The 24,275-nt window shown below is 43.9% G+C and overlaps 1 protein-coding gene across 2 annotated transcripts in view; it reads right to left on the reverse strand.

The window, feature by feature from the left end:
- LOC135386071 (homeotic protein ultrabithorax-like) overlaps positions 1 to 22,703 on the reverse strand; it is a 62,069-nt gene extending 39,366 nt beyond the window's left edge. Inside the window, exons 1-3 of one of the 2 annotated variants that reach the window (XM_064615792.1) lie at positions 22,078 to 22,703; positions 9,544 to 9,606; positions 7,898 to 7,918 (exon numbers count right to left, since the gene is read on the reverse strand). In XM_064615792.1, the coding sequence (XP_064471862.1) occupies positions 7,898 to 7,918; positions 9,544 to 9,606; positions 22,078 to 22,591 (598 nt within the window). In that variant the 5' untranslated portion in view covers positions 22,592 to 22,703. The remainder of the gene's footprint in view (positions 1 to 7,897; positions 7,919 to 9,543; positions 9,607 to 22,077) is intronic. The other variant, XM_064615793.1, reaches the window with a different exon arrangement.
- Between the last annotated feature and the right edge of the window lie 1,572 nt (positions 22,704 to 24,275).

Raw genomic sequence — 24,275 nt, forward strand, 5'->3', positions numbered from 1 at the left:
GAAAGCATTATCCCAGCGAAAGTCGGACGTGATAAACCATGCCTGCGTTATCTCTTTCTGCGATGCCGGGGTGGGCTGGGTTTCTAACCTCCTTTCGTCGGACTGACAAAGATTGCGCTGAAAAATTCATCGTGCGCTATTCTGTGCGACCTCCGTAGAGCATGATGTTCGGCTATTTTTTCCGATGGGATAGCTCCTAAATATCCCTGTCAATTATCATTATTTTGAGTAAATTAGACACGCTATTCACATCGGTGGGGTAAAAAAGTGACCTTTACTAGGCAAATTTCCGACTTAAGCTCGCAAAAATTTACATAATTAAACTTACGTTACATGCCATTCACATGAGGAGGTGTCAAAAACCCAGTAAGAACAAATGCCATTGACCGCATGACTGTATAGGTGGTGTAGTCTTTTAATTATAATTCAATGACACGTTTTCTGGGACACCCTGTATGTTTGACAGAAGAAAAAATCGGAGAGGTCGACCCTGCCCGATTTGGTGTGAAATCACCCAGATATAGAGGAGACATAGACTACGTTCTTCATATATCAGTCCGAGCCAATGATCACGATATTGTTCAGTCCCGTTGTGTTGAAAACCGGAGGGCGTAGGCATTTTTGTAACACCTTGAATGGCTGTGAGTAATCACAAAGGTGATGCTTTTGAGATTACAGTTGAGGGCGGCCTACATCGTCATGACTGGCACTGTGAGGAAATAGGGGTTAGAACTTCTTAGGCTTCACAGGGGACTGAGCCCACATGTATCTGAAAACGGTCGCAGAATTGTTACAGAAATGCATGGCCCTCGACGCCTCGAATTTCTCCCACAGTCGTTTTTGGGTAGGCGTGAACAGTTATTTGAGTTGGTAACTGAAATTTTTAACGGTTCTTTTCCGGTTCCCCCCAGCTCCAATATGACCCCAATATAGTTTCAGTTCGGCTTAAAATAACGGCTGATAACGGTTTTCGGTTCAGCGTAGGTTCGGTTATCTGCCTGTCCCCGTGAATAATGACGTAGCTCCGCCGTCATAAGTTTTCTTTGAAGAGTAGCAAGCCAAATATTAGCTGACCTCTCTCAACACTTAAAAAGAAGAAGTGACCAGTTGAGACCATTTTCAGACTTTGCCGAAATATAGGATAAGGTCTTTTCCAACGTGCATGTTTTGTTTGCTCGAAACAGGTCAGCATGTCGGAATCTGATTCATTTTCCTGAGAATGCAAAAAGGAATAAAATAAGTATTTACAGAGATTGAAACATTTATATTATTGATAAACAAGCTTTCGGACGGAGCCCGTCCTCCATCAGGTGGAAGACAAATATTCAAATAAGTGCAGTCAACTAAATTGAAATCAATACTGAGATTCCTCTGGAGATGAAACGCCCTATACTCATAATCACCGAAATAACGTTGTGATTGAAAATGGCAATGCTACTTGATTATTACACTGTAGAACAGCTATACTAATAATAATTGGGTGTTTACGTCGCGAGACAACTGAGATCATGAGCGACGCCACAGCGGTCGGTCTGTGGATTGCTTTTGCCCACCTAAGGGTTCTTTAACGTGCGATGAAAGCTCATCACACGGCACCCCGTATTTAACGTCCCTCGCGGAAGACGGCGTGTCTAAGCAACTTGTACCCTGCCACCAAGTTGCTGGCGTCCTCGGCCGGGTTCGAACCCGCGATCTCGGGATCAGAAGGCGAACACGCTACCGACTGAGCCACCGAGGCCGGTAGAACAGCTATACGATTCTCCAGTTGATATACCAGTATATACATCACTGCAACTTCAGGCAACAACATCGCGCCTTCACGTCGGAAGTTATTGGCTGTGAACGTCAATTTCATGCGAAGTTTACGAGAGGGTCGAACTTTATAGCACTACTACTTTTTTTAAATACATTTTTGTTCCGCCAAGTTGGTGATGGTCTCCATATCGTTAAACCGCCTCATTTGCCGAAATTGCTCCCATCAACTTCAGAAGAAAATGATCCTGCGTACACAACACATGTGTTTTTTCATTAAAATATAAAAATAATGCGTTACGAATAAACAGAAATCTTTCTCAGACGCAAGTTTAGCGGCTACGGCACGTGAATTTCTGTTGCGTAAACCCATCTTCAATGTTATTGTGTCGGAACATGTCGAAACCTAGTTTACAGTTGTCACCATTGCCATTAACGCAAAAATTGCATGAGTCCCTCTGAACAAACACGAAGCCTATGTATATTTTCTCAGGCTAGCTTCTCTCTCCAAGATTGAAATCAACACATGCAGAACTCGGCTGAACTATAAACTCACTTTGGAGGCCACTTAATTAGGGTGTTCATGGCGATACGTTGAATGGCGACGAGAAGTGAATAACAGGCATGCAAGCAATTTGGAACAGAAAGCGCGATACAGGAAGCGTTTATCTGTGTTAGCAGTCCGGTATAGAGTTATAGAGGCCTGGCATAGAGCCTCCGGTATAGAGGCCTGGCAATATACTCGTATATGTAGTTTGCAACCCAAGATTGTTAACACGCTCTTGATGTTGAGAACCACGGAGTTACACTGGCAGGTGCTGCTCCTGTGCTCATCACCCTTTCTCACAGGTCGCTTAGCCGGTACAATTTCTTAGGTACCTCGCATCGAACTGTAGAGATGCTGACCGTATATGCAATAGGAATCTGATCCTCCCTATCTTTTCTTGGTCATTATTGTTTTCCCTCATGCACAAGTAATTATTAACTATTTATAGATGGCACTTCCATATTAGCATGCTCCTAAAAGCCTAATGTTTGTTTCCCCGCTTGCAAATGTCATGCTTCCTTGGAAACTGGCATCGCGAAAAATTCAATAAGCCGCGGTAGCTTCTAACGCGGATTGTTAGTTGTGCGCAGATGAACGAGTTCGAAACTGACTATCGTTTTATACGTTATGTGGTTATAAAAATAATTGTCGTGTGTTATATTGAAATATAGCTATAATTTCACGCGCTGTTTGTGCGTTATGGATAATTTTCTCGACATAGTGTACGCGCACGCACATGGAACACCATAAGCTTAGACGTATTTTTAAAAATGTGTTTGCATCATGCGCACACTACCTGCACATACAACATCTGTCCTTATAACAACATAGAGCATAGACTATCGCAAATGAGCATATTGCTTACACATCCTTTCAATATAAATTATTCCATTCTTTAGACGCTACACTAGATACCTTACTATCATGCCGAACGACGGCTCTTGACAGGAATTACATGAAATGCGCAATGCACGAAATAAAAGTAATGCTAACATAAAATGCACATTTAAAATGCCATTCGGTGGCCTCTTGCACGCCGAGTAGGTTCACTTATTATAGTCTTGCATCACACATGTTTGGCGTCGCAGACTTGACCACCGATCTCTTTTCGTCACATATTGTTTGAGTTTCAATAGTCTCAGTATAGTTAAGTGATTCCATTGTCGTGGTATTTGGCTCATTTTCAATGAAACAAGCACTTAACGCGTATCCCAACTTTGAGTATTAAACATGTTGCAAACTTCAAAACAGACAGAAGAGACGAACTTCGGACGATCTGCACTTTCAGTGTGCAAATGAAAACAGCGGGTGTTTCCTTCTCTCTCTCTCTCTCTCTCTCTCTCTTTTTTTTTTTTTTTTTTTGTTGGCGCAACAACACACTATGAAGAGAGAGAAACATTTTCGTTTGTCGATCATCAACGCGGCCACGTCACGTGAGGAAATAAGCATTGCATGTGCTCATAATAAGCAATGCACTCAGTATTTTATCTACGTGTTGTATGCATCCATTTAGTCCCCTGTTTCTAAGAGCATTTAAAGTGGATTTGAGTTTCCTTCTCTCACCCTTATATGAAGCAATATGATTCATTTCTTTTAAATAGTGACCCAACAGATGCAACGAGAAACTGTCGTGTGTTTATACGCTGACATTTAGCCATGCTGCAAGAGCTCTGCACCAGAAATTCTCTTTTTTGTTACACAAATCAATTACTGAATCGTGAACGCATTTGAAATGTAAAGAAAAAAAAAACTCCATGCTACTCACATTAAACCCTGTCTATACACTCTATAAATGAACGACGCAAAAGTTACGTTTCACCGGCACTTACTCGATCAACCTTCCCAGGATTTCTAGCTGGGGAAGATCTGTCGTACAAATAAATGTAGAATGCAGATTTCAGAAACATATTTCAAAATATAATTAACTGCCTTTACAAGGTGAACGTTCCAACAATGTGCATATTCATCGAAAGAATACATTACAGTAGGTTATAAAAATACGAACGATCGTACCAGCGTACTTCTAGGAGATTGTGAAAATTATTTGCCACTGGTCGGTCTTCTTCACACAATAAAAAGGACAAGACTAGAGCGAATAATGCACCAGAGTTTAGTTTAATGTACCCTGTTTAGTGCTTTCTCCTTCTTCAACTCATTGAGAGTGCTTGGGAACTGGGATGGTCGAGACGCTAATTCATTAATATATATTGACATTCATCGACAACAAGCTCAAATTTCGTACTTGAGTTGACATTATTAATCAGCTGTATACTTTCGTCTTTTAGTGCTGTTTAACTGCTTTTTCTTTTCTCTCTCTCATTCTGCAGTGTCGCTAGAATGTCTTGCAAGTTTGGGGGTAGACGAAGAACGGGCAGGGACTTGATGCTTACACGGTGCACATGGTTCCTGTCTGTCATTCCTTCCCTTTTGTTTCATCATCCAATTTAGTGGAATACTTCTCCGTTCCTAGTATGTATACCCAGCTACACTCGCCCTTATATTCGCAGTATACGTGTGTGTTATATGCACGCATCCATATGCATAATGCATGTATATGCGGACGGTACTAAGTAAAATATTCCTAAAAATATGCAGTCAGTGGCCGGGAATGAAGGAAGTCAATGTTCACCATGGTGTTCATTTCTGTAATGAGCTCACGTCAAAGGCCAAGACAGATGAAGGAAGAAGGACACGAAGGTAGCGACAGGATGATAATGGGAGGAGGACTGATGGAAGGAGGAAAGATGGAAGGATTTTTATCTTGCCTTACTGATCCAATTTTTGACCAGTCAGTGTAGCCGACATATATTATGATGCTTTAGCCATTCATGGTTTCTAGGTGTAGAATAGTCGATTGTCTTAGCACCGATTATCGAGTCTCGAATGAGTATCGATACTCTACATTACAGTTTGCCACTACCTTAGAGCAGTCTCTGTCACTACAGAGTATCACGAACTGCACGGAATGGCTAATGAATGCATACTCATTTAGTGAGCCGAAGCAAAATGTAAAGGAAAACGATACAAAAGAAGGTTTAGCTGTCTTCACTTCATCATGAGTCACTTGCAAACGACCCTACCTACGTTAATTGGATGAATACATAGAAACTCATTTGCCTTGCAGGGCATCGAATTCAAGCTCGCGTTATCATTTCTCAAGCCCAAGAAATGAAGATAACAGAAATGAAAACCGAAAAACAGAAAAGAAGCGTAGGTTTTAGATCAGACATATTAGGACAGGCTAATCTATAGTTAAGATCTCTGGCAGCGTTGCTGTCGTCCAGGTATACTCAGAGAACCTCAACCTACGCAAATAGCCCTTCAACACACTGGCTTCTACACTGGCTGACCTAATCTAGTGCTACTCATAATATTGTTTTGCAGAATGAACTGCAGTGACATTTAGTGATAACAAAAGGGTCGTCAAGGGGTTGTTTTCAAATCGCGCCCTCAACTTGGACATATAAATGCGTACCAGTAGATAACTAACTGTGCGATGGTATCATTGTTTTCGAAGTGTCAATTCTTGGTCAATATTTTCGTGTTCCCTTAAAATTCGCAAAAGTTACGAAAACGCGAAGAATAAGTGTCTTACAGTATCTGTTACAGTTTTAGAGTACAAGGCTCACAACGCCCAGTTGCATACAACCTTACAGCCGGTCTTTACATCAACAGCCATTCTTTAACCTGTTGTGCGACACAGCCTGATGCGGACTTGCTTCATTAAATTGCTTCTTAAATTGTTCTTAATTTCCCGAAACGCATAATGCTGTGTTATCCGTGTGAAATGGGCAAAGCGAGAGTATAAGAAAGTAGAAGAAGAGGTGGGAATTGCCTTTTGGAACAGATAAGGTGTGCTCGCACGTCGTCCCTCCTTCCAATCAAAACACTCCAGTGGAATCGTAAAATCACCTTAGTCATATTACTCTATACGTGGCACCAAACCCCACACCACCGCAGTCAAACTGTTGGAAAATTATTACAACTAACGTGAACGACATGTATATAAGAATAAATTCAATATGTATGACACTGTCGTGAAGTATATCAAGTCGAATATCTAGTTGTATTTGTAGTATATTTTCAATATGTACGTATAATATGTGTAATGTACCTGTAATGTATTTGCAATATTTGTAATACAATACATGGCTACGTTTGTGTTGTCAACATCAATGCGCCTCGTCAGCTTGATACATTGTTCGAAGCGTTTTATTTGAAGTTTTTTGTTTATTCTTTTTTTCACGCATGCTGCATCTCCTATATCCGTACACACTATGTAACAAACTCAGGCCTTGTTACTGCACGTAGTTCATATTATTCGAACCCCTACAATACACTTATTGCGTCCCGTGAGAAGCGTTCCTGCAGGCTGTTCATGAACCTGAACTTCCTTACCATACGCCCTTGCACGTCCACCTCTCCCAGAGTACGTTCAAGGCATCAGTGCCACCAAACGCTTCGTTAAACTACTATATGTACCGGCAGCAATAAAACCATTATTTTCTTCATTTGCAGATGCCACTTTGCCATCCTCATCACAGAGACAGCAAACACGGTTAAGGACGTTTCTGACTGGCTGCCTCATGCTACGACAACCTTGACGTCATGAGGGGTTCCTGGTGCTTCATGAGTAATGTGAACTTGGAAGCTTTGAAGCTTCCTCAGCCGCCTCCATTTTGGCTTCAGTTGGTATTCTTGCCTTCCCTTTCCACATCTTAACAAAGGCCACCCCCGCCATCTTGCTTCTTTTCTACCGATTTTTATTTCTGAAGCGATGATTTGTACCGCGAAGACACCGTTGACGAACTTTCTCTCTAAGACCATAAAGTTAGAAGAACGCGAGAATTCAAAAACTTGAAGCTAGCCTTTTAGTCGATGTCGTGTTGAACGAGTGAACATGTGTGTTTTCGCTGGAATACTGGAATAACTTTTGGAATACAATCTACATCTGTCATAAGGTAAGCGAGGCCTATAGTTGATTGCAGTTGACGTGTTGTGTGTCGCGATTACTTCGACCTGTGTTCGTGACGTGGCTGGTATTGAGATTATGTGATACAGACCTTCAAATGCCGTATGATTTTGTAATGCTGGACATATACGAGACAGCTGAACTTAGTTGTCCGTGCGCCGTTGAAACTCCAATCATTATCAACAAGCCGGCTTGCATTTTAGTGCGCACCGATTGTTACCTGAGAAAGTTTGGGTTCTATACACTAAGAAAAATTTCGGCTCGAAGTGTACGATGCTTGAATACGGAGCTGAGCATGACGAATTTTAGCTGTCTGTATTGACACTTTGTAGAGAGGTTAGCGACAAGAGTAGCTATCCGTTGAATCATATATAGACAAGGAAGACGTTTGTATATGTTTCATAGAGATGGTTAGAAATGTTCGCAATGAGTTTAGCCTTGGAAAGTGTGAAAACACCATAAATACGGCAGTTAAAGTAGTAAATACAGTGATGAAAGTGATGTAGCTTGGGGTTGGTTTAATGCAAGATCCCAGTAATGCATGCACTACATATTGCGATGGCAGGTTTTGAAAAACCATAAAACGCCGCATGCACAAGACAACACATAGTTAAAGGTACACTCACGTGCTATGTAGCTGTTGAGACCTGAAAATACAAAAAGATTCAAGTATCAGACACAATTCGACACATTGCACCAGAAAGAGCGGGACAATAAGAAGGAATCTAATAATACCAGGCGAGAAAGAATTAAATCATCCTTCTTAGAACCACAGCACAGGACATACAGTAATGAAGGACGATAACGGTGCTCGAATATCTGACTCTCACACGACCAACAAACAAAGGTAGTACTATACCAAGCCTATGTCTCTAACGTAATGAAGTTGCGGATGCCCCACTGGAGCATCCATAACGCGCACCACTTTATATGTTTACGAGAGATTCATGGCAAAATCCACTGAAAGGAACACGAAGGAAAACTATGGCAAACGATGCGAAGCATGTTGGCAAGCATCGCGATGGCTGACGCGAGAGAACAACATTTAATAACTAAGGCTCGTTGTAAAACATTAGCTAGACAGTAAACACGCCACTGCCAGATGCAAACCGGCGTCCTTTGAGCCTGCTGAATCATATCTGCCGCCGCCTTCAAAATAAACGCCGTCCGCTAACGCTCTTCACGAAGGGATTGGAGCTTATCGAACCCTTAAAAAGCTCTTGATATAACGATACCAACGCCTCCCCCGCAAGCATACTTAGACAAAGAGTTACTGCTTGTTCTCAGGGGCTTGTTTCCATGGGAAGCCTGGCACTTAAATGGAAGCATATATTTATATACTGGCACTATGTAGACAAGTTTGAGTCTGCGGTGGAAGGGGGGACTAGACTATCGTATGCCTATGGCAACTGCATGCCTTTCGGACGCGTTAACGCTAAGATAACGCAAGGTGGAGCAAGCCGAAAACTGCCCTTAAAAAAATATCACACCAAGTGCACTGTAGCTTGCAGCCTCTCAAGTCGACGCATTTCCATATTTTCGTTTCCCAATACACCAGTGGATATTCTGGAAGGAGTAAGTTAACTATACGGCATCAGAAACGTCACGCCGCAAGTTATATTGTACTGCATTATACATTATACCTAATGCAAGTACTGCATTAAACAAAACGTAACTTAATATTAATCACCTGGAGCACATTTGCACGGTAACCTGTACAGTACAGTTTATATTTTCTTGTTCTGAACTAACAATAAGTATTGAAGACCAGAATCTGAAGGAATGTACTGAACAAGACTGGACTGGCATTCAATGGGTTACTTGGTAGATTATCCGATAATTTCACTTCTTTTTTAGATTTTCAATTCACTACGTTTACCCTTTACAATCGCACTGTTTATACAACTAGCATTAAACTTTGGCATCGTTTTATGAATTCAGAACAAATACACTAGTGAATCGTAACTGGCATTTAACGGTCGTGGTTTTGTTTTGCATATGCACAATGTTGCTTCCTTCAGGGACATGCAAGGGACCCCTTGTTGTCGACATGGAAATTCCTGTGCAAAAGCACACACACTCAAGGCTGCAAGTTGCTTCGTAAATTTCAGCACACTTCCTCATATTTGTATGGCAAGTTGCGCATTTTTGCCTCGTTTTCTTCAACATTTTTTTACACCCGTGTATACAGCAAACATATATTTTTACGAAATCATGTACACGGGGAACAAATTGTGTTGTAACAACAGCTTATATGCAATCGAAAACTCACAGGGAGAAGCGGATGCTTGCCAGTGTGAAAGGGACAGATTCATAAGCATCGCCACGTCCCGATCTAGCCAAAGAAACAAACACCTCACTGAGACACAAGGGCACAAGGGCATTATTGGTCAAGGAGTCATTTTATCAAAATTTCACCACCACCAAACCGAAATCGCTCAGCTAACACCTGTGGACATGTAAATATATATTTCTTACACTCTCTCAAATTTATTATTAGCATTACAAATTTGTGATTGTTTTAGCACTCATTAATCCAGCGACAAAAGCAGATGTTTTGGCTGTGATACCTCCTCCTTCAATTGCGAATAGGTTGTTGTTGTTGTCGTTGTTTTTAAGTGTTGAGAGAGGTCAGCCAATATGTGACCTTGCTACTCTTCAAAAAAGAAAAAAGAAAAGTTCACCCGGACCAAAAGAAAAAAATCACACACACACACACAGAAAAAAAAAAATCGCGCACACAGGGAAATAGGTGTATTTATTTTTCCTGGTCCTCTGTCTAATCACTAAGGGGCACATTTTCAGATACATGCTGAAAGATATTCACAGGCCTGAACAAAATGACGAGACATATACACACACGCAAATAATGACAAAAAACAAAAACAAAATATACGCGATGCAGTGATTTTTTTAGTATTGCCGGTGATATTTTTTTTCTTTTTTTCTTAGCATTGCCAGTGTCTTCTTGGTTTACTAAGTTTCGAGCTCTTTCGTCAACACCTTGAGAGCTATACTAAGTACATGAGTAACTCCTGGCCTTAATATTACTGAAAAGTGTTTCAGGCAGATGATATAAATGACGCTGTCAAAAAAGCGTCTGCTGAGAGATTTCTCACTATGCATACACACAAAATATGGAATCGAAAGTCGTGACTGTTGAAAGCTGTATTCAGTTCAGAGAGCTGCAAAGCAGAAGCGAAAAAGGAAGCCGTCGTAGTGGCAGCGAAAGTACATTTGATGTGAAACAACGTTCCCAGAACAGGTGGCATATAGGACAAGAAAATGGAGGATAGGAAGGAAACAGAATATCGCATTCAAAAGGGAAATTGAACGCTAACTGTAAATCACTGCTCCCGCCATTGTCCTATCAGAGACGAACAATGTGATGTGAATAGAGACCAATGGAACTGCCCAGTATGATTTCGAAGTCAATCGCCGTAACTTTGGAGAACTCAGCAGACAGTTCGTGCTTCAGAATATTCCTGTATATGTATGTGGCAATTTTGATGGCAACAAAATAAACGTAGATGTAGGTATGACAGTTGTTTTAACACAACATATACATGTTTGTACGCTTTACAAGGGTGCCCTTACACTCTTTGGCCACTGAAAGGCCGGAGGTTCACTATGCACCAACAGATACAAACGGTGCTCGACCAACTAAGACTGGGTTGTAGATCGATGATGCATACGCCGCTATAAAACAAAACAAAACGAATCAAGAAATTGAAGATAAAGCGTTTCGATGATATACGTTTTAAATCGAACGAATGCCTCTGGTCGCGATTGTCTCGATGTTGCCAGTTGTGTCTCGATTGCGCCGATGTTGCGCAGGCTCAGACGGCTACGAAGAATATACTGGTCTACTGGCTGGGAAACTTCAAGTGTTCCCCCTACCCATTTCTTCCCCTTTGTATGTATTCAATTTCATGTATTCAAACTCAAATTCGCGGTTCAACACTAAGAAGGGCAAAATGGCGAACCAGAGAGTCCATTTTTTTTATTTTACTTCTTTTCCACGAGAGTTTTGATCTGTATAAATTAACAATATTCCTGCGAAGTGCACCGTTAGCTACTTGCAAAGTGCTAACGCTGCTACAATGTGCTTTCCCCAACGATGTATCTCGTGTACGTAAATAAAAAATAGAAATATGTACACATCTTGTGCAATCCCTCAAAAATAAAATACAAACATTAGGAAATGAGTAATACGATCATAAACATTTTACTGCTATGAAATAAGATATGAAAAACTAAAGATTAATATGCGGCTGGTCTTTGAAATTATGTCGCTTCGATTTAGCAGTTTCGAAGGAGCGAGAGGCGAGATATGTTTATTCAAAAAGGAAACGAAAAGAAAGGTCAGCCAGCTGTAGGACTCGAACCCACATCTTCTGGATTACCCTCAGTGACTTCCATCTTTCATCATTGATTTCTTAGGCACTTGAGGCTTTGTATGTATTTGTCCTTTCTATGTGTTCCAGCCTCAGAACATCAATTGTCTCATGTTATATACTCAGCATCCCGTGAGGCCATAATAGTGTAATATTGCCAGCAATACTTCACTCCTATATGAACGGGCTTGGTATTCACCGCACAAAAATACTGACAAAAGTACCAGACTATCGAGTGGAGTCATATGGGCACCTTGGTATCGTTGCGTGCAATGCCTCAAGCCTCAAAATCGTCTGGGTCGAAGGAGAAATTGAGAATTAGCGTGCACGTGGTTGAGAACAATTCTCTGCACAGAGGGTCCGATATTGCTGGCACTGTAAAGGAAGTAACTGTTCCTAAGGAATAAAAAATTCGATCTATCTTAAGCTTTCCCTTCGCCGGCATTCGACACAACTCGAACCTCAACCTCATCCCGCTTTTAGCCGACTATGCCTAAAGCAACCAGCGTTAAATATCATAATTGTGCATCTACCTTTTACACACAGCGAAAACGAAAAAAAAAGTAGTTTTTGGTCATTTGGGCCAGGATGCCCCTTTCGCAGACGAAATGCACGGAAATGAGATGTAAGCGAAGTGTATGTGAGATTATTCGCAGTGCAAGGTTCAGTGTATGGTGACTAAGATGGGGAGAAATTGCAATCTGAGGAGACAAGCTTGTAATTGCTCCTTCTTCCTTGGAGTGCACGGTAGCATTTACATTTACGGCGTACCCAATTTTTCCCAGTTAAAAAAAAACTTTTTGTTTACTCTGTTGACGAAAAAGAGAAGGAATGGAAGACGCGTAGATTTCGCCTCAGGATGCCAAATTCGGTTCTTACGACCGTTCTTAGATGTCCGTCTTACGACCCTTCATCAAATTCCTGCAAACTACCGGCCTGATCGACTCTCTCTAAAACCCTGTCAGCGTCGTCAGCATCATCCTCATCACCATCCTCTCATTTTCCCCCAATAGCAATGGGGTAGCATTCTGCTCAATGAGCGGAAGTCATCCCCATATCATCGTCATCATGTATTTCTCTCTCTCTCTCTCTCTGTTCTTCTGTCCTAATTCAAACTCTGCGAAAATTAGAATGTAATTGGGGAAGTAGAGAGCCGATATAACCGCGAGCGAACAACAACAACAAATAAATAGTGGCTATGATTTGGGGTGATTTTCCGCTTGAGAGCAGTACACTACCCGATTACACGCGATGCATCAGAGTGAGATATGAAAATGAAGGCATCTACAAGCACGAAGCGCGACCGAAGGCACGTGTACAAGAACATTTCGTTGCTTTCGTTACTAACGTGAATGTTTCCAACTGTGAGGTGCGTGGTGTACATAAACCAAAGATGACACCCGTTCTTTGTCCTCGTGGGATACAAAAATATGTAACTGAATATCTGATAGATGAAATCGAGTACCGCTGGGGCAGCCATTTCTTTCCTCCGTAGCGGCTCAATTAACCTGGTCTGTTACAGAAGGACTCGTGATTTTCAAATGCTCCACGAACAATTCTGAGTCCTACCATAGCTGTTATATGTGTGTTGCAATACCTCGATTCAACAACAAATTCTTCACGTACTGTTCCTTGGTAGGTTGCCCAAGGTCAAAATCGTCCAACGCGTCAATCATTCCTCGTCATACAAAAATATGTGAAACATTAATCATGAGTCACAGCCATAATCACTAAAGCCTGTCGTTGAGAAAAAATCAAAACAACTATGACACGACAGATTTCCACGCGATGCTTTTTTGCAGCCGTTCGAATGCACCAGACCACGACGACGACGGATTCCACGAAATAGGGTAATTTCATAAGGTAATTTGAAGTCCGCAAGTAACACTTCTTTGGCAGAGAACCATTGCTGAAAGGCTCATCTTCACGTACAAAGAAAAAAAGATGCAGGGGGGGGGGGGAATTCACGAAGGAGCGTACAGAACGATCTCGCCATACGTGTCTGGCACGACCATTCCGAAGTTATATGCAATCACCTTCATCCGGCGCACACGCTACAAGTTCCATTCACGTCGCGGCAGTTCATGCCTGGAACAAGCCACTATACTTCACCATATAGTGCACATCTACCGCATCCTTTACTGCCTCTACGAGACTAAAAAAAAAGTCTGATACATGCCCACCCGCCCGCCTCAGTATAATTATCATCGGCGAAGAAAGTAGCCGTTAGCGCCATCTTGAAACAGGGCTATCCTCTCTCAGCCCCAAGCATCCATCGTGCGCCATCCTTTCTTTCCATAGCGGCCCCATCTCCTTAGTCCACCAAAACATTTAGCGCAACGACGAAATGCCATTGGCCGCTTGTTTTCGAGGCTGAAAATGGCAGCCTCTTCTGCAGCAGTCTTGTTTCATTCTTCCCCCCCTCCTCTCTCTCTCTCTCTCTCCCTACCGGGAAGTTCTCCTAGGGCCCCAGCCGGAGTCCTCCCTTAAAGCCCGTACGTGCCGCTATTGTTCGTATCGATTTTTTCCTCTTTCGCCCAATTGAGGTTGGGCATAGAACGGGGAGAGGAAAAGGGGGGAGAGAAGTGAAATAAGATGAATAGAAACAGTGGGGTGGGCTCTAATCGAGATTCGTAAGAGGGGGAAAAACAGGGGAGGGGGGAAAGAAAGACGTCCCGAAAAGCTCGCGGCCTGTACCCATGGCATGACAGCTGTGACCAACAATGACGAACGTCGCATCGCTGGAGGGCTTTTATGGGGCCCCCTCCCGAGCTTTTTTTTCGGCCGAATTCAAAGAAAGGGGAGGAGACGCGATATGGCTGTTTTTATTTTCCGTTACGGCCTACTCGAAATGAGCACCCAACCCCGATCGGATGATGAGTAGCCAGGGGGATATAACCCGCTATCTGCGAGCATAGGGCTGGCTATAAGAATACCACGGGGGGAACCTATTCGAGAAAATAATCGTCAACAGCGCCGTCACGAACACGGCTCCTATATGCACTCTGCGGGAGCAGGAATGGTACGCACTAATATTTTCGAAGGGGCAGAGACCGTGGTGTCAAACACACGAGGAGAGAGCACACCGATGATGAAACATCGCCCGGCTCCATAACCCGACGCAGTCAACGAAAGATAGGGTTTGAAGGGTCGGAAGGCTTTCTTGGTCGATTTCGTCACAGTGCAAGAGAAGGCGAGTGTGAAGCGATCATCACGCATATACGGCGCGCGCGCGCGCGTGAGATATAAAAAGCGACCGGAAAGTGGAAGCATTTCGCCGCCTGCGACGTGGATGGATCTCCGGGATAGCTGGCGTCTTGGGACCAAGGCCAAGACGCACCAGACGTAGGGCGAGTGAACGGAAAGGAGAGTGAGACCAAGAAGGGGCTTCGGAACAGTTTACGAGCCGCACTCTGTACGAAGTCATGCGAGCTTCGTCGTCAATGTTCAACAAACAGCGTACGGTCATCGGGCCGCTTTTGCGTTAACTCTATAGCACCACTTGCGTGGTATACGTCTTGGTTCCTGTTGAGAGGTTCACTGGTCTGCGAAAAATTAATTCGAATTCCGTTTCTTCCGCCGATTTTTTTCTATCACATATGAACATTACTTATAAAAAAAATAAAAAAGAAGATTCCATTTTAACCATGCTCTTTTCTTCTTTTTTTTCTTGTCGCCCTCTCTGGTAAGCAGACCGCCCATCTCCAAACGATACAATACAGGGTCATAAGTGACGTGTTAATTACGTCAGCAGGAGGCTGCATTTCACAACATTATTATTAACGATTCACAAAATAATCCCTCTGGAAAGAATACAACTGCAAGATTCGGTAGAACGCATGCACATCAAGACTATAACGAAAACCTGCCAGTAGAGTATGTGCACCGCTTCCATTCCTTTTCTCAAATTGTAATCAATCCCCCTGTGAACTGCTGCTAATCGAGGCATGTTCTTGACAACACTGCAAAATGCTGCAAACGCTTTAACGACTCCTCAAGACAGTCAATACGAGAGTACAGTACAACATCGCAGCCAGAATTCGATGGATAACAGGGTTGGCTCCAAGTGCCGTGCATCAATGTACAAACTACAAACAAACCAGGGCGTCAGTCGTGACGTTGCCCATCTCTGCGAGGCCGACGACGGCAAGCCCTTTCACCATCACCACCACCACCACCATAGCTGATACTGAACCAGGCGTGCGAAAGAACCAATAACTGCCTCGTTTAGACGGAGACAAAGAGGCGGATACACTACGGGAAATGCGCTCCCTGGGACATGGGGATACCGGGACGCAAGCCTGACCGTGACAAGCACATGGCAACCAGGGAAAGTGATTTAGTCCGTTGCAAGATGCCAGGCCTAGATAGCAAAGCAGAGGGTTGCTCTCTTCCCTCGCTGCGTCAATTATTCCCGGAACGCCGGCGCCTCCGGTGCCTTGATTGGAAATTGTCTCCTTGTTACAGTCAGCCAGGCTACGGTATGTGGGGGCTGCAGGTATAGTGTCCTATACGTACGTCTACTCAACTGTAAGAGTATTTGAATGCTATCACAACCGTTCCTTCCGTCCCTAGAATTAAGTCCATGCAGGGTACAAGAATTGTCCAGTCGTCTCGCGACATCGTGCACTATGCGAAATGTATGTTTCAGTTATGCGCAAACGTTTGTTTACTTCAACACACTAATACGCTGACGTCTTGCGCTCAGTGACTGTACTTATCACTTGTATATACCCCGCAAACGATTGATGAGCTACCATCAGGTCAGTCACACGTAAAGACAGCTTCGCTGTCAGCAGGCGAAATGTGTCTTTGAGGGCTCGTGAACACCGCGGAAGTTCAGGTTTCAGTAGTCTGGTTGTATAGCCGCATCATATTTACAACAAGGGTCGCACAAAGTGCGCGAAATATCGGTCATACGTTAACTAATGAGGCTCTTGTGCTTACGCCAGAAACGTTAAAAGAACTCCAGGATCTAAACTTCTTATGCCCAATTTTCGTTGTCTAAACTCGTCGAAAAGAAATAGCGGACAGAAAGCACACGAAAACAGACGAATCCTTCGAAGGAAAGGTACCGGCCCAAAGAGGCTCAGCAGTCGAAAAAGCAATCTCCTGAGAAATAATGACATTATTCGGAACAAAATGAGCGTCGTGCATGTAGTAGACCAAGATGCTTTGCATGATACTATAATGTGTACTGCCATCCCCTCCGAGGTGTGCTGTCTTTACACAGGTTTCTACTTTCGACATCATATCTGATAAATGCACACGCATGCAAGCACACCTGTTAGTCAAGCGAGGTTAAGAACGCTGTCAAAGAAATCCTTCAACCCGTGCAAAAGCGTTCCTCCGAAATGCAAAACACTAGCACCAAAATCGTACATTAGCGTAAATTCAAATGTACAGTTGGATCGAAAGTTTGGTAGCCGTAGCTTTGCTCCCAGCGCTGTGCATATATGCCACAACCCTGTAAAGCAGTTGTATATGCAATCGCAGGAATTTGGCTTCAGAACTCCCTCGTGCTGCACGCACAGGCACCTCGGTAGAGAAACTTATTATAGGAGGAAGTTATATATTAACTAGACGCCTACATGGCGTGTTGTTCACGATTATCGGGTTGTAAAGTTTGCGAGCGTGCGGACCCATTGTGACGCCTCAGAAACTAATCTGCGCTTCAGGCTAATGAATGTTTCAATATTGGCCTCCGAAGCGAGGCACTGTGAGGCAGCGGAACTCCTGCTTACAGCTATTTACGGCAGCTTCTGGGCAACCGCCTAATTGAATTCTTTCGGCTTGTCATTAATTTAGGCGGAATTCGCCGTTTACAAGCCAATGCGCTGTTTCCGTGAGGATCCGCCCCCGGCACGAAAGTTTGGGCCTTAATTGTTCGCCACGCGGTTAACGCTGAAATAGTGGTTCCCAAACTACAATTATTAGCTACGGCAAGAGGAGATCATCGAGCGAAATGGCAAGACAAAGGCAAGTAAAGATCGTATAATGGTTAAGAAGCCTCCCGTTTTAGTATATATACATGTGGACACCCCGTGTTTATTTTAAAGCGTGCGAGAAACCTATGAGGGATGTATATCACAATTTAACCAAACACCCCACTGCTCTTGAGTGCGCGCTCCCCTCTTCGCCCTGTTCCTTGGAATTACGCAAGCAGCGATCTACATTACGAAACTCGATACGAACAGATCGCATTGCAGGGCCACCCTAACGACCGACTACGTTCATCAACACTGTCACTGCGAAAGCAACACACGATAGCAGCACCAAAACCGAGTAATGTTTGTATTTCGGGAATAAGAGGGCTCCGTTTTCTTTATGCATGTGAAGCACGATGAGAGGCTTTGAAGTGGAACGGCGAATGGACGCTGAATGCTATAAAGTGCCCTTCCTCTAGCGAATTCGTCGATTCTATGAATCTCTGAGGCCACATCCGGAAAACCTTCGCCTCGTAAATAACGACAGCAATATTTTTGCTGAGTGCATAGTAGACCTCTTTGTTGCAAAGGAACACGCACACATGACATAACCGAAGTTTTTTTTTTGTTTTTTTGTCTCAATACATTCAACATTAGTCTTCAACTTTTAGTATTCAGTATATAATTGGGGTCTGGAAATACTACACGAACCAACTGAGCTCTCTAGAACTGACCTTCAATATGCATGATTACGACGCATCACGCCGCATATTGCTATTGCATCATAGACAGAGATATCTGTTGTCAGAATGTATTGACGCCGAAAAAGTACAAGCAATGCACCAGAGCAAAAAAAAAAAATTGTACTCATTAGTTTGGCAGGATAAAAGCACTAACAAGTGGAGCTAACAAGTAAATACAACGCTTTGTCCTATAGTCCTTTTTTTATTATCTTGTGTTACATGCATGTGCGTGTGCTCATCTTGTTTATACCAAAGCTTCTTACCATACTTTCGGACTGGACGACGTGAAAAATAGGGACAATCGCCTAAGTGTAGATCAGAGGGGCTACTAATTATCTTCATTATGTCCTACTGTACTGCTACTTCATCGGGCTGAGTACTACATTGTCGATTTTGAAGAGAGTCATATTCACGTGCATCGCCATTAAATTCACTAATCCATTTGACATTCGAAGGTAAGTTTTTCCCCTCTGTCACGAAACACTTAAATACTTCTCAAGAAATGCAAACTATTCATGCGAAACCTGGTCAATGTTCTTCACAACGAGTGAACAATCGCAAATATACTTGGCACAAAATGCTTTTATCGATACCGTTTCTACAGCTACAGCCCCATGGAACTACATTGCGTAATCAACATACGCAGCAATGGCCGCAATGGTTTCGAAGCCATCAGGTTCATAGCTGTCTGGGGTTGTAGTTCGTTTTGTTTGTGGCACTATAGTCGTTAAGGTAAGTGATCGTATGCAACTACTGCTGATGTAGCAGGAACGCTGACGTTTTAGGTTGTTTTATTTGTGCCATTGTTTTAATTATTACTTTTTCATTACTTTTACTATTTTTGTTTTTCTATTATATACTGCTGACTAGGTTTCATTGTTATTCCTGGAATCGCAATAAAAATATGAGCACCAGTTAGAGTCCTCAAATTATGTGACCTTAGGTATACAAAAAATATGAAAAAACATAAAAATGCCATTGTTTTGACGTTTTGCCTCGCAGGATGTACTGGCATCAACCGCTGCCATACCAATGAAATTTCAATAAAATCAGATTGCACGATGTGCATTGGAAAGACACTTCTGAATGTGAAAATAAAGTAAAACGTGCTTGTATATATCTGCTAGGAAACTAAATACTGTTCCGCCATTGCAACTTTGTTACCTATGCCTGCCGCTGTAACCCAAGAAGCTCGTGGGTTGCATCCAGCATTTAACAGCAACTGTTGATTTGACAGATTTTGCTACATATAACCACTATCGCTTGAACTAGCGGCTGTATAGCTCGTTGTAACTGGCGTGAGGCACAAGCATAACCTCGAGCTGCTCAATCTAGCGTTTTAGAAGCGCCACTACCGAAACGCTACAACTCACGCCGTACACCTCGATGACTGAAGGGATGTGTTAGGGCAAAGCGATGTCTGTACTGCGGTATGACTATGACACATTTGAAACTAATCTGCATTGTTAACATGCACTGCTCCATCTCGGATTTAACGCACATGTGCTTAGACGGCCGGTGGGTCAGGCGCATACATAAATGCGCCTTCTTCCAACGAATCCGGTCCGAATCGGCGGGCAACAATGAAATCCTTGGAAGAGTCGTCTGCATTCTCAAGCACGCCGCATGAAGATTTACGAAGGGGTCGCCCAGGTTCACGCCGTCAAAGAACAAACCCTCCTCTCCTCTGCCGTGCCCTCTCACTCAACCCACCATGCTCCCGATGTTACTCTACCTCTGCCGTATTATTATTCAAATTTTCTTTTCGCTCTTCTCTCAGCCAGGATGTTTATTCTTATATTCTTGACCCTTTTCCTCCGAGACACACGAAGAAGAGGCCTTCGCATGTGCGCAGCTACTTTGAAGCGCACAGCGAATTGCCTTAATCCAATGAATATTAAATAATTCTCCGCTTTGGTATGCATGAAAGGCTTGCACTGCCCTATCAGATGTCCGTGCATTATGCAACGCGAGCAGAAAATGCAGCCCGTCCGTAATGAAAATCAAGAGCTAGAGCTCAACGATGTAGTATACCGATTTCTTTGTGTTTCTTATGATGGGGTAGATTTTGTCTCGTTGATTTATTGGCAGTGTTTACCAAAGCTTGCTGCTGCTGTGTTGCTTCTATCAGAACCAGATATCTTTTCGGAAGTCCCTGCAATTACGTCGCTTATCCCATTATCCCTCGACACTTCTGATAAACGATAGCAAACTCTCCACGAAGCGATCACATTCCGATTGGATCAAATGATCCACGAAAGCGTTTGCACAACTGGCACACACATGATAAGTAGCGTTTTACGCTATGAATGTTCTGTGACAAACGGCGTTCTGACGTTCTGTATTCATCTTCCGACTGCCCAACTGCACAATATTTTCCTCATTGTGGAACGGTGCACACAAATGTAGTGAGGTACGTACCGTACGTAGTATACTATTTTGGCACTCACTTTTGTGTATATCATATCAGTACATTATCATAAACTCACCGTCAAACACGCCGTGTATCAAAGTATATCGATATATAGAACAGAAAACATAGAAAATGCGACGACCACGGCAAACACAAACTACTCCGAAATACACGATAATTGTACTTGACAACTACTATACTTGTAACTAGTCAACATAATCGAACATGAATATTAACCTCTCGCACGCACTCGCGTGTGCTACGTATATGAGATAAGGCCAGCCCATTACAAACTGACAATGAAGGTAAACCCACAATCACGAAGTACCGAAAGCTAAATGACGTCATGGACCAATGCAGTCACATCTTAAAACGTAACTGGTTGTTCCGGAGCCGGGACACAATTATGAGCAGAGGAAGTCACCCGTAACAGCAAGCTCACGGCGGACCTCACTGGAAATTCTATGCTACCGGCGATAAATATCGACAGTGCAATAACTGCCGCAGTTGGATGCTTCAGTCGAAGTCTGTCGACGACACTTTGCGGGCACGGGCACAAAATGAACGGTTGCCATAAGCTTTGGTGATTTTGCAAACGAGCCCATAACCGGTCGTCCGAGAAAGGTGCCGTCTGCTGGTGAAAGAGGCACAATGTGCCCCCCTCGCGGCCCCTTCAGAAAGTCGCCTCCCCCACGACGACGCAGGGGGAGTTTGTTGTCCGAGATGCCGCCGTGAATTGGCGCTTTTCACAAAAACGACCAGGGCGCGTAATGAAGATGAGGTTCGGGACAGGGTCAATATTCGCAACCGCGAGGTTCCGTGCACTAATAACTGCGATGGGGTAGAGCCACTGCCAGCTTTTCCAGTTATAAAGGGAACACAAGTACAATGTATGTATACAGCACAAACTGCGATAATGAATGATATAGTAAGCAACCAGTAAGAGCATTACTACGCAATATGTTTGTTTTTACAATGCTCCCTATAGCGTTGTATTCAGTGTCTAATCCTTGTCAATTTCTAAAATGACGATAGTTTCCCACAACGATAACCCAGTCGAGCAAAGGAGGCGTGTTATCGCAAAATGCATTCTCACTTGCTCATTTAATGAGCTGCGGGGGCAATTTCATTCGACTATCGATCTTCACGGCTAGCTTGGGAAGCGCACGAGTGGAGGATTCGAAAGAATGGAGCCCACTCATTCATTCGCGCGGAAGGTTCAGAGGACACCGATCGATTCGGTGCATTACGACCTGAGCGACAGTAAACACGAAAGAAAAGCGGGAAACCATATGGTCGAAAGTAAACACAGAGAGAGTAACCAACCTGCAATTGCCATCCACGGGTAGAAGGCGTTGGTAGGGGCCTGCGCGACGGCAGCAGCGGCCGCGGCGGTCGTGTTTTGGCAGCAGGGAGTCCAGGCGTCGGACACGCGTGGAGCGGTCGTCGAAGTGGCATCGAACGATCGCATTGCATCGGTGGGTGACCTGACGCTGGCCAGCGACGTCGAGGGCCATCCTGCTGCCATGTCCTTCACAGCGCCGCCGAAGCCGTTCTGGTCCTTGACCAAACACTCGGTCTTGAACGCTCCGCTCGTGTCGGTCGGGTAGAGTTTGCAGGCTGCTGCTGCTGCTGCTGTCGAGGAGTCGTAGGCCGTTGGAGTTGAGTCGTGAGACGCTACGCGGGCTGCAGCTGCCGCGGCGGCAGCAGCGGCCGCTGCTGCCGTCGATTGCGGGTACGGCGGCACGAGCAGGCCCTGCGGGAACCGGTAGGCCTGCTCGGCAGCGCTGCCCCCTTGGCTGTTGTAGAAGCTGCTCTGCTCGAAGTACGAGTTCATCATCTGGCGCCCGATGACACCCTCGCGGCTTCCGACATGGGATTTACAATTTGTGTTTTTTACTCCAGACTCAAGGTGTTGCGTTAAATGGGTGCATGGTCGGCAGCGGCTCGGCGCTCAGGCTTCCCCCGGAAGCCCAACGTTGGCGGCCAATCAGGGAACGCCCCTCCCGCGGTCGCCTCCTCCCCTTGTCGCTGCTGCGCTCCTGGCGGCCGGTCTGGGAACCGCCATCGGCGGCGGTCTGCCTGCCCGCTTGCCTTCGCACCTAGGTGACAATCGTTGGCCCCATTCAAGGAATGGGGCATCGCTGGGAGATGCGATTGACGTTTTTTTCGCAAATGCTCCCGCACAACACGGTGCACAGGGGTTTCCTGCACCACAAAGGTTGACGGGTGCACTTGCTCGGAAATATGGTGGCGGCTGACTTGACTCTGCGTGGCGACATAAGAGGCTCGTTGGGGGACCTCGTGGGAGCCGCACAGAGAAGTGCATATTGGAGCACGTGGTTTTGCAAATAGATTTCATTGATGGTGCGGAGTATATTCGAAGTCAATATGAATTAAAGATATCGAAATATTTATTTTTAGAGTGTGCTGCGTGCAGGACTCTCTACACAAACGCATGACCAAAAACAGACAAGTTTCTTGCGTTGAGGGTTTTCTCGGGAGAATGTCTTATTTCTCGGTGGACGACAGACTACTTCGCTAGCCATCTTAACATTTCGCACGTGACTGATATCGAACATTCCTAAGAAGTTGCAGTGAAATAAAGCTCCTAAATTTGCTGAACTTCGTATAAAAGAATAAAATGGTTACGAAATGAATATCGCGAGTGTGTTTTTACTTCCCCTCTGTAGTATCAGACCAGAGAATCATATAGGCTACATGTTTTTTGGCACTGAGGTATAATATATCACAATATTGTTTCGATCTTATTTCTGGCAAGTACACTGTGGTATATCTATATGCAAAAAAAAAAAAAGAAGAAAAAAAGAAAAGAAAAACACCACACACATATGCAAAGAGGGAATTTCTGTGTAGAGAAGAACACAATATACGGAGAGATGTAACCGAAACAAGCGCACAGAAAGTACAAAACTGTGGGAGATCAAGGCCATACAAGAGTGTCACAATATATATCTATTTTCTCAGGTGAGGTTGTCACGGTATTCAAAAACTTCACGGGTGTCCAGGTTTCTCTGGGTGTCCAAGAATCAATGGGGAGTTTTAGCAGATGGGAAGAATTATACGGAATCGATACAATGAAAACGCTGTCATATCCACGCTCAGCTTCGTGGTATCAGCCACTTAAAAGGAATAGCAAGATTTCCTTGTTGTGTTTTGGAACCGCTATCACGAACATCTTCCGATGCGCTAAAACTCCTATCGAGTTTTAGTACATCGGAAGAACTCTACGAAAACAATGCGATAAATGAAGTTATCAAATCTAAGCTTAGCAATGTGATGTCACTCGCTCCAAAGAAAGAGGGTGATTGGCTAATCATGTTTTCGGAAACGTTATCGTGAAACTTCGACGTTCTCCTAAAACCCGCTAATGGGTTGCGTATGGGGTATATAAGTTGCCACGACAAATACGCAACAAAGGACCACTCAGACAATGACGGTCAACTTACATCGCTGTCATACAAGGAAGGAAGAAGAAGATAGAAGAAGAAAAGATGCAACTA

This window comes from Ornithodoros turicata, chromosome 2 (assembly GCF_037126465.1).
Source record: "Ornithodoros turicata isolate Travis chromosome 2, ASM3712646v1, whole genome shotgun sequence".
Taxonomy (NCBI): Eukaryota; Metazoa; Arthropoda; class Arachnida; order Ixodida; family Argasidae; genus Ornithodoros; species Ornithodoros turicata.